The following is a 12,276-nucleotide window of genomic DNA, read 5'->3' as shown; positions in this document are numbered from 1 at the left end:
TCAAAAATAACAAGACATACCCTGATACATACGTTGATATCTTAAGAAAACAACTAGAAATCCCTTGTTATCACCAGGGCTTCAAGTGGACTGGTACGCTCCAGCACCAGTACCAGGACGTCTTGCCAACTGCCAGTATCCTTTTCTGCCCTCTCCATATTACACTTCTCTTTTGATGATTCATAACAGCACCTAAACGACTTTACCCATCCTTTCTTTAATCTTTTCACAAGTGTTACATGACATTCACTAGGTTATGTCAAATCAAAAGGGACTGGGAAGTCTCTATGGTGTTAGATAAACAAGGAAAATCTGAGTTAAAGGATGATAGCAGTGATGTTGGCTTGGCTCCAAAAGGGCACAAAGAGGATCTTTTATTAACTAGATTTTAAAACTAATGATTTACTGACACTGGCTGCACAAATGCTTGCCAAGAAGTGAAAAGGGGAGTATCAGTGTGTTTCTTTTCACTTAAATGTTGGTTATCACAGGAAATAAAGAGTCATTATAATCTCTGCAAGCATGTCCACTGCTTCCAGACTAAACCACCTTTCTGTCTCCTCTGATCCCACATAACTAGATGAGTAGCATGAAAACAAGCAAAGATTGCAGGTGCTCTGTGCTGCATTTTAAAGCTGTCTGGATTGGCGTTATGTTTGAGAAACAGTGTCTTCTGAGGGTTATGGATGCCATGTGTTTAAATACACGTCAAACTAATGTGATAAAACTCAGACTAAGCATAAATACACTCACTCCTGGCTCACTCTTTAGTATTTCCTCTCATTATTGTGTGTACACTGATGAAACTCCTCATACATGCACAGAGTGGATGTGGGTACCTGGAGGTGTCTGAAGGCAGCAGTCAGCTGGGTCATGTGTAGTGTGAGGCACCTTGACGTGCATCTCGCGCTGTTGACTTTCTCCTGAACATCCTCCTGCTCCGGTGAAATCCTGCGGGCACGAGTCTCTGCAAAAAGCACCACGCACAGGAGAACCCAGGCTGCCCGACACGCTGACATGATACCGGGGGGTAAGAAAAAAAAACAAGGAAGTGGAATAAAGTGACAGAAAATGAAACGCGAGTCTGCTCCGTTCCTGTGTCCAGCTCGTCAGCGTCCTGCTCTCTCGACCCTTTAAGTTCAGAATGAAAACATGTCAGCACCGCTCCTGCCTGCGCGCTTACACGGACACTCCCACCACCAGCAGCACCGGTGTGAGCGCTGCCACGCGGAGTGTAATCTTCATCCGTGTTGTCCTCCCTTTTTTTTAATATTATTTTTTTTTATTAAACATTTGGCAATATACTACGAAAGAGGATTAGCAAATATATATTTATTATTATTATTATTGTTCTAAGAAAAAAGTCAGAATTCTGAGAAAGAAGTCAGAATTCTAAGATAAAAGTAAAAGTTCTTAAATTAAAGTCAGAATTCTAAGATAAAATTCAGAATTCTTTAATTAAAGTCAGAATTCTGACTTTAATTTAAGAACTTTAACTTTTATCTTAGAATTCTGAGATAAAAGTCAGAATTCTGAGATAAAAGTAAAAGTTCTTAAATTAAAGTCAGAATTCTGAGAATCAAGTAATAATAATAATAATAATAATAATAATAATAATAATAATAATAATAATAATAATAAAATATATTGGACTTCATTTTTTTTCAGTGGATTAAAGTCAGAATTCTGAGATAAAAGTCAGAATTCTTAGATTAATGTCAGAATTCTGAGATTAAAGTCAGAATTAGTCAGCATTCTTGGATTAAATTCAGAATTCTTAGATTGAAGTCAGAATTCTGAGATAAAAGTCAGAATTCTGAGATCAAAGTCAGAATTCTGAGATTAAAGTCAGAATTAGTCAGAATTCTGAGATAAAAGTCAGAATTCTGAGATAAAAGTAAGAATTCTGAGCTTAAAGTCAGAATTCTTAGATTATAGTCAGAATTCTGAGATTAAAGTCAGAATTCTTACTTTTTTCTCAGAAAATAATATTAATAATAAAATATATTGGACATGATTTTTTTTCCAGTGGATTAAAGTCAGAATTCTGAGATTAAAGTGAGAATTGAGATTTTGATGAAGCAACACAGGGTTACTTAATGCATCCTTGTAGGTATTTGACCTACTTGGTTCAAGTTACATAAATACATGTTTTCTGAAAAACATTTTTTTGACAAACAATGGAGTTACTTGCATGCACAAGTTGATATCAACTTGTGCATGCAAGACAATTATCCTGTTCACAAACTATTTAAATTGAGTGCACAAGATGATTTTATGTGCACACAAGGTAATCCACCTGTCCCTATAAGATGATGTCTTTTAAATCCCTTCTTTAAATATACCTTTATCTTACAGCCTTTCCTGATTTTATCTGAATTTTATCTATTTTATTTGAGTTTTAAGAAACATATTTTAAAATAGTTTTATTCCTTCAGAGTTATTTTAGGGGGATTTTATTTCTTTTAAAATGGGTTTCTTTATCTTGCCTTGTCTAATTTTATGAACTGCTTGTTTTATTTTGCTGCTCATGTAAACACTTGTAACTTGGTTTTTGAAAAGTGCTCTATAAATAAAATTATTATTAATAATATTATTTTTAAGATAATAACTGTATTATGTTATATATGCCTTAACGACCATCATATTATTTGTATCTACATCTCTCACTTCCACACTCATCCACTCAAACCATCACTCACACTACCTTATCTCCACAAACTTCACCACAACCAGTTATCTTTATCCTAACAGGTTGTTACACTGCATATGTGCAGTTCTGGTTTTCTGTCAAGGCTCCCCAAAGTTTTGAGACCAAGTTGTCCAAGTTGTTTATAACTGAATAAGCTCTGAAAACAATGAGCATATTGTTGAAAGTCAAGCTGCTGCTAAAAATAGATAAAACATTAGGATAAACAGAGCAGTGAAGAAAGAGGAGGCATTTATAGCCTGATGGTTCGCATGGCAGGCTATTGTTTTAGGCCTATTAACGCTTTCCCATTCCCATTCTGTAAAACAAACCTCCCTTTATAGTCCAGGAATACTCTCCAAGGGTATTTATTAAAGCAGACCAATAAAAGAGCACTTATTAATGGGAAAAGAGACCTGAAGAATGTGTTGAAGTAGGTGTCTGTCACAGAGCCAGTCAGTGCGTTAGTCACCTCTTTTCAACAACAACTCCAGAGCCAAGTGGGGCTTATTAGATCCAGAGCCAGGGCAAGATGTTCAGGACACATGGTTGAGAGCTCTATCTGTTTATATGAAACTGTATCACAGACGAGGAGTCATCTTTACTGGCAGTGAGAGGTAGAAGGAATCACCTAGGTTTTGATTTAGGGGAAATGGAGACGTATAAATATTTAGTGAGTTCTGGCAGGACTGTTCTTGGCCCTGCCATGGAAACTAGACATTTAATTCAAACTTCATATGGGAAGGATTGTATAAAATATGTTTATACACAGTCAGAACCAATGCTGTACCCTCACAACCAAGATATTTACAGCTTTAACTCATGGTTATTTCACTTTTTTTTTATAGTTGTGTCTGCAAAATGTCAGAAAACAGATGTATACTCTGTATAACACCATTACTGTATGAGCGTATTTACTAAGAGCATCAGATGTCTGTTTACGTGTGGATGACAAAGAGAAGCATCAAAGTCTTACATGCGACCAGCTGTCAGGATACACACTAATATTTACATCTACATTTATTAATGTCTCATGAGCTAACGCCTTAGTTGAAAGTCTTCTATAGATCTAAAGGAATGACAACAACCATCAGTCGTTGCTGTCGTGTAGAGCCTTACTGATGGATCAGATGACCAATTTCATCTCGCCTTTATCATCCAATAAATCCTAGTAGCAGATTTACAAGTTTTAAATGTGTTTCCAATATGTACAAGGTTTTGATACCTTTTTGACAGAAAGGGATTCAACTTCAGATTAAAAACTGTTTGAGTTTAGATCTGCCCTTTGAACCCTCCTGCTTCCTACTGGGAATAGCAGGGGATCAGGAGTACTGCGTCCATGAAGCGCTGCTGAGGGTCCTGCTTTTAGATGCAAAGAAGATCATCACAGTCTCCTGGTTAAGGCCACAGGTCAAACAGTGGAAGAATAAAATGAAGGACATTTTCTATATGGAGAGTATCACTGTGAGATTACGGTTAAAAAACTATCTTTTCTGGATGAGGTGGGCGCCTGTAGCTTCATCTCTTTTTAGTTGTCTTTCTGATGGATTGATTTGTGAAATACATTATTATTGTTATTGTATTTTATTTATCAATTGTTCTGTAATTATTCAAATTATTATTATTATTATTATTATTATTATTATTATTATTATTATTATTATTATTATTATTTTATAAATTTGTATTTTTGCATTTGTTCATTTTTATTCATTTATTTTTTATTCTCTTTTTTTGACTTTTGGACTATGTTATTATTATTGTATTTTATTTATCATTTGTTCTGTTTTTCTTCTAATTATTATTTAAACATTTTTTATTTTTAAAATATATTTGTATGTATGTATTTGTTCATTTTTTTCATTTAATTTTTTTGTTATTTTTCCTTTACCTTTTGGACTATGGACATGGTCTTTTCTTAACACTTGTTTTTTAAATGAAATATTTGAGCATAAGATCTGTCTCTGAGTCTAATGGATGCATTGTTGTTTTGTGTTTGGTTGGCACAGTGTAATAAAAACGTAAATAAAAACAAACAAAAAAAACGTTTGGAAAGTGCGTATAATGTAATAAACAATCGTTACATATTTTGTCCAGCAGAGGGTGCTCTGATTGACAGCATGGTCTGCAGCACATAGTGCAGGGGATCACAGCAGAGCAGATAGTGGTCAGCAAAAGAGTTGGTTGGTTTAAGCCAGGGGTGTCAAACTCATTTCAGTTCAGGGGCCACATACAGCCCAAGTTGATCTAAAGTGGGCCGGACCAGTAAAGTCACAACATAACAACCTATAAATAATGACAACTCTAAATTTTCCCTTTGTTTTAGTGCAAAAAAGTACAAGCACATTCTGAAAATGTTTACATTTAATGAACTATCTTTCTACAAAAACTCTTGTATTTTCTGCCATGATGAGTCTCATAGTGGGCCGAATATTTTAATCTTTAAGCCCTGAAACCTGCTGCGAACACACCAAACACACAGGTTACCCATTCACCTGACACCGAATGTAATGTTTACTGCAAAAGAAAAGATAGATTATAATAATAAAGAAGGTAAAGTTGACTATTTAGTGGATCATCTTATAGTGCTCTAAAAAGTCTTTATGAATCTCAACCGGATGATGCAAACAGCAAGTAGCCTAATCTATTTCCTCACTTTAAGAAAAAAGTCCCAGGAAAAAAAGCGCCTTTCAGGTGCGCTCCGTCAACAATATAATTTAATGCGACCCCTAGAGGACAAATCTGAAATCGCAGTTACTTTTATTGAAAAATTGCAGTCTTAATGTCTTCTATGTAACCCTTTCATTTTGCAAAGTTATTCCGCGGGCCGCATTGGAACCTCTGGTGGCCCGGTTTTGGCCCGTGGGCCGCATGTTTGACACCCCTGGTTTAAGCAATGTCAGATATTCAAACTGAAGGTATTTGCCTGAATAAGTAGGCTTTTTCTCTGTCATACATTGGCGGCAAACTCTTGCACGTTATTTTACAAATATGTAAATTTTTCCACTCCCAAAATCAGTGATGGTATCTGCCTGAAAAACAAACAAAAAACATAATTTGGGTGCCAAGGTGTAAGCAGTACACAGTATAAAGAGCTTTATTCCAGCAGAAATCCCTCTGATGAACAAGTTGTAGCATTATTGCACAGTTGCAATAGTCAGTCACACAGTGTGTTGTGCAAGTAACTGTAACTAATCAACCTCATCTAACCCAGCCAAACCTTTGATTTTATACACAAAACAAGCAAAAAGAAACATGTTTAATTTTCTTCTGCACACTGCTACAGGGCTTCTTAACAGATATCCATTTACTGTAACGCAATGACGATTAAGATATCTTCTACAAGACAGTTGAATATGTAATGAGGTGTGAGGCCACACAATGAGTACAGATCAAAGGTGTATGTATGTGAGTGCACACCTGACCTCAGAGCACCTGGAGCAGTCTTTAAATCAGAGAGCATAAAATCAACTCTGAAGTCACTCTTGCTTACACACACACTCTCACACTCTCACACCGTACACAGATAGACACACACACACACACACACACACACACACAGTAGTTACCCATTATCTCAATTCCTGAAAGAATATTTTCGTACGTTCATAAAACACCTGCTCAGATTTCTGAGTAAACCATTAGCAGAGAAAAGACTCACTCCTTCACATACTCTGACATCTCAAAGTTTCACACACGAGCACATGTGCAAACACTGACTCACACACACACACACACACACACACACACACACACACACACACACACACACACACACACACACACACACACACACACACACACACACATGTAACAGAAGCATTCGGGCCAAATGTGCTTGTTGATTAAAGCCAAATGTCTTTGATCTGCATGAAGACAAAGAGAGAGAGAAATATAGAGGTGAAGAGGAGGGACACAGAGGTACTGGAGGGAGAAAGAAAGAAAGAAAGAAAGATTTGCAAGAATTTACCTTTCTATGAATCAGAGTGATCAAAAGACACCAAAAAGAACTTGTCTTCTTTACTTTAAACAAGTGGACCTCCAAACAAGGGATTATTGTCCTTATCCATTAATCTGTAATTGTTTTCTGGATTATTTAAATTGGTTGTTTCGACCATAAATTGACCAAAACTATGGGAAATGTGGAAAAGTGTTTCCTTAAGCACCAATAGGTTTTATCCAAAACCCCAAAATACTCAGTTTCCCTTCGTAGGAAAACAGAAAATAGAAAATTTCACATTGAAGAAGCTTCAATCTGAGAGTTCTGTCATAAAGAAATACATCACTAAATTGAGTTTTAAATAGATGTTGATTATTGCCAGTTATTAAAAAATAGATGGTTAACCAGGCAGGGGCAGGTCCAGGAGTGGCCACTGCCTATCCTTAATATCCAACACAAAAGTCCTCAGCAATGATTAGCTATTTGCAGGTTAAGCCAACTTAAAGCCACAGTCAGTAACTTCAGGTTTGTGTTGATTTCAGTGCCCCCTGTGGACAAACAGGTACATCACATGTGTTATGTGACACTCATTGTAAATATTTGCTGTTTGTAAAGTAAACATTGTGGTGTCAAACCTCTGGTCCGACACCTACACCTCTATAATGCTCCATCTCTCCCTCCTCCTCTCAGCATGGGATTGTCTGGTGTTAATGAATTAAATGCAGTCATCCTCACTGATTAAATACGGACACAATATGTCTTGTTTTTCTGTGCACACCTCGCTTTAATTCATAACCCAAATCTCACATTTTATAATGACATGAGAGAACTAAAACACTTTCACGAGTCACAGCAGAGACATTTGAAAAACTGGTCAAGCAGATGGTCTGTTGAGGGCAGCCTTAACCTACACACTGCCAGACCATATCTGATAAATGCCTCCAAGATCAACCCTGTAAGTAAGTATGCCACTTGTTATCTGATCACCCAGATCCAGTGTTGATGTGAAATGTAAACAGGGCCATACTTGTTGCCACTCCTGCAAAAGTCAGAGCCCCAGTCGGCCTCCTTGCCTCTAAACAGGGCAGCTCCACTTCTAACTTATGTGCCATAAGGCTTCCAAATCAAACCTGAGGCACTAACTTGATTCACCCTTGTTTGTTGATTAACTGCCTGACCAAAATACTTATAATACTCTTGTTGGGAAGCTTATTTTTAAGTATGTGTAATTAAATACTGTGTGGACAGTGATAATGTTGCACTGTCTGTGTTTTCTATTTAAGGCCTTGTAGTCTTTAATGATGTAAGAGAAGATTTGGTGTCATGATTCACATCACTAATGAGTGCAGCTATAAGGTTTCGTGTGAAATGACTCTGATGATGAAATCTGACTTGCAGAGCATCATCACAACTTACCACATAAAGGACAAAGTAAAATCACTTTGAAGTACAAAGACAGACGACCTGTTTCCATTTTAAAAATATAATCTCTGCGTATTCAACGTGTCACTGATCTGATCCTAACTGTGTCATTTACTGAATCCCAATCCAGCTAACTGGTTCTGTCACCGTTATTGTTTCTGTCTGAGCTCATTGAAGTGGTCAGAGATTATTCCCTGCAGCTGGTCCCACTCACGGCTCATCTGTTAGACGTCAGACTTCCTTAGACTTTTAACGGCGCTGTTTCTGAAGAGGTCAGGGGGTCCCTGAATGGAGCTACACTGTCACTTTGTGGCTTGCTGCAGCAGTTACAGTTAGGAAATGTTTATTTTTTTTCAGATTTGACATAATACACATATTTACACCATAACAAACTAAATAAATAAATAAATGTCATTAAATTTTACAATTCATCATCACCTTGATGCCCTTCTGTCTAAAGACCACTAAAACGGGGGACTAAATAAATAAAGAGTACAAAAAAGGAAATTCCAAATAAAACAATCTTTTTATGAACTAAGTGTGTGTAATTACAATATGAAATACCTTATTATTTTCAAAGGCTATTGTTTTTTACATATTCAAATAATAAAGCAGTTTGTTACTCCAAGGTTTTAGTGAGGAAGGTTACTGTGTGATATTTGGATAATGTTCAGGCTGACTCAAACTCCCCCCATCAATCAATAAAAAAAAGATGGATTGTTCTTTGTAGCTACGCTTAAAAAGGAGGGAATACATTTTGACATGTTCCCCAAAGCTTTCAAGCTGATGTCTCATAATGCCTTGTTTTGTTCACAGCTCAAACATGTTCATTTTGCTGTTACAGAGGAGTAAAAGACCCTGAAAGTATGCATACTCAACTTTATTTATATAGCACCTTTCATACATACAAGCACACAGCCCAAAGTGCTTCACAAACAAACAGTGAGACGGAAAACAACAGAAGAGACAATCATAGATAAAATACTTAAAAAGGAAAATTAAATCAATAAAGTAAAATTATAAAATAAGTAAGAGTAAAAACCCAAATTAAAAATCAGTTATAGTTAAAAATCTAGCTCCCTCCTACCTCACTGACCTTCTGCAGCCATATAATCCCTCCCGCAACCTCCGCTCCACCAACGCCAACCTCCTCACCCCTCTCACCAAACCCAAGCACCGAACCTGGGGGGACAGGGCCTTCTCTGTAGCTGCCCCCACCCTCTGGAACTCTCTCCCCCAACACCTCGGATTCTGTCCCTCACTCACCAAATTCAAATCCGGACTCAAAACATACCTATTTACAAAGGCTTTTAAACTAGAATTGATTGATTTTTCTTGTTTCTTGTTTCTTGTTTTGTTTTATTTTGCTGCCTTGCTTTTCTTTGGGTTTTTTTGCACTGTTGTCCTTTGCTTTTTTATTGTATCATTTTTATTTTCCTGTAAAGCGCTTGGAGAATATTTTAAGGCGCTTTTATAAATAAAATGTATTATTATTATTATTATTATTATTAAAAAGAAATAAGTAGATGAATAAATATTCTAAATAAATGTTGTTAATAATAATGCAGTCCAGTGCTCAAAAATAAATTACTCTGAATCAAATTCCAGATTAAAAAGGTAAGTTTTGAATTTACTTTTAAAAACACAAATACTTTATGAGCTTGATTACAACATTTACATATAAGCTGAATTGTTCTTCCCACAAAGTCATTTCTACATGTTGAAAGGAATAACTTATCGCTTTAATAAGGAAAAGAAAGTAAAGTTCCTTTGATATTTGCTGTGTGAACCAGAAGGTCACCCATTGAAGTCATTAAGTATGTAAATTGTAGTAGTAGCTCGACAGATCTGACATCTCTCCATTTGTGGACTCTTTTTGTGCATAAATGTGTATGTCCAGTAACAAAGTGTATAAATCGAATTTTCTCTCAGGTATTTAAAAAGTATGTCCTCTTCCTCTTAGAATTCTGAATTTGCCCCCTTTTTTTTAATCTCATGTCAATAGATCAGCTTGCTGTGTGTCTTTAGACTGAGCACCACCATGGTGTGTCTAGGTGTCTGTTTAGATTATTGCTTTCATCTGTTTATTTTTATTATACTTGCTTTTTGTCTTATGTTCTCAATTTTTGGAGTTCTATTTAGATCCAAAACAATCCAAGATGGCGGTGTGGAGCTCTTTGGTACTTTTGTTGTTTCATTTATTGTCCTTACTGTCTTATTGTTAAGTACCAGTGTTCCATTCACCACGTCAAATTCCTTGTGTGTGCGAGCTCACTTGGCAATATAGATTTCTTGATCTTGATCTTGATCTTGAACTAAATTATGTTGTGTTGAGTTAATCTGGAGGGAGTACAGTTATATGAAAAAGTTTGGACACCCCTGACAATTTCCATTATTTTCATTGGGTGTTTGTATCAGCAACTTCATTTTGATATATCAAATAACTGATGGACACAGTAATATTTCAGTGGTGAAATTATGTTTTTTGGATTAATGGTAAATGTGCAATATGCATCAAAGCAAAATTAGACAAGTGCATAAATTTGGGCACTCCAACAGAAAAATCACATCAATATTTAGTAGAGCCTCCTTTAGCAAAAATAACAGCCACTAGAAGCTTTCTATAGCCTGTAATGAGTGTCTGGATTCTGGATGAAGGTATTTTGGACAATTCTTCCTTACAAAACATCTCCAGTTTAGTTAGGCTTGATGGTTTCTGAGCATGGACAGCCCGCTTCAAATCATCCCACAGATTTTCAATGATATTCAAGTCTGGGGACTGGGATGGCCAGTCCAGAACATTATACTTGTTCCTCTGCATGAATGCCTAAGAACATTTTGAGCAGTGTTTTGGGTCGTTGTCTTGTTGAAATATCCAGCCCCGGAGTAACTTCAACTTTGGAACAGATTCTTGAACATTATTCTTAAGAGTTTGCTGATATTGAGTGGAATCCATGTGACCCTCAACTTTAACAAGATTCCCAGTACCAGCACTAGCCACACAGCCCCACAGCATGGTGGAACCTCGCCCAAATTTTACTGTGGGTAACAAGTGTTTTCCTTAGACTGCTGTGTTCTTTCGCCGCCATCCATAACGGTGCTTGTGCCCAAATAACTCAATCTTTGTTTCATCAGTCCACAGCACCTTATTCCAAAATGAAGCTGGCTTGTCCAAATGTGCTTTTGCATACCTCAAGTGACTCTGTTTCTGTCCGTGTGCTCAGAAAAGGCTTCTTATGCATCACTCTCCCGTACAGCTTTTCCTTGTGCAAAGTGCGCTGAATTGTTGAGCGATGGACATTAACACCATCTGCTGTAGGTCTTTGGAGGTGGTCTGTGGGTTGTTTTCGACCATATTCACCATCCTTCGCCTTTGCCTCTCCAATATTTCTCTGGGCCTGCCACATCTGGCCTTAACAAGAACTGTGCCTGTAGCCGTCCATTTCCTCACTATGTTCCTCACAGTGAAAAATAACAGCTGAAATCTCTGAGATAGCTTTTTGTAGCCTTCCCCTAAACCATAATGCTAAACAATCTTTGTTTTCAGGTCATTTGTTGTTTTGAAGTCCCCATGTCGCCACTCTTCAGAGGAGAGTCAAAGAGAAGAACAACTTGAAATTGGCCACCTTAAATACCTTTTCTCATGATTTGATGCACCTGTCTATGAAGTTCAATGCTAAATGAGCTCATCAAACCAATTTTGTGTTCCAATAAATCAGTTTTAAGTAGTTACAGGTATTCAAATCAATAAAATGACAAGGGTGCCCACATTTTTGCAAAGCCTATTTTTGACATCTGATTTAATTTCATACAATTTAGTATTGCTACACTTAAAGTTTTTGTCTGGAAAACAACCCAGTACTCAGCTTTGATTAGACAATGAATGACATGCCACTTTGATCATTTTCTGTGAAGACAGAGTAAATGATTATGCAGCCTCAGAGGGGTGCCCAAACTTATTCATAGGACTGTATGTGTCGGGGTGGGGGGTTATTTGTTGTTTTGTATTTCGTATGTCGTCTGTGTGTTACTTTATTTAACACACTTTATTGCTTCTGTAGCTAAAGTGTTTCCAGTACAAAGTTGTGAGAACATTTCTGTGAGTGGAGAATTACTGGCTGTCCCTTTGGGCAGCCTCATCTTTGTGTAACCTTGGAAAAAGTATGCACCAAGATAACAGGCTGATACTGTAAGACCTTTTGCTGTCTCCTCCTGCTTTAAGACA

The 12,276-nt window shown here is 36.8% G+C and overlaps 1 protein-coding gene across 1 annotated transcript in view; it reads right to left on the bottom strand.

The window, feature by feature from the left end:
• anos1b (anosmin 1b) overlaps window positions 1–1,233 on the bottom strand; it is a 67,082-nt gene extending 65,849 nt beyond the window's left edge. The window contains exon 1 of the mRNA XM_034700308.1: window positions 840–1,233. Coding sequence (XP_034556199.1) covers window positions 840–1,019 — 180 coding nt within the window. The 5' untranslated portion in view covers window positions 1,020–1,233. The remainder of the gene's footprint in view (window positions 1–839) is intronic.
• Between the last annotated feature and the right edge of the window lie 11,043 nt (window positions 1,234–12,276).

Source organism: Notolabrus celidotus, chromosome 2 (genome assembly GCF_009762535.1).
Source record: "Notolabrus celidotus isolate fNotCel1 chromosome 2, fNotCel1.pri, whole genome shotgun sequence".
NCBI classification, from domain to species: Eukaryota; Metazoa; Chordata; class Actinopteri; order Labriformes; family Labridae; genus Notolabrus; species Notolabrus celidotus.
Note: the sequence above shows the minus strand (reverse complement) of the source record. Positions and strands in the feature narration are given on the sequence as shown.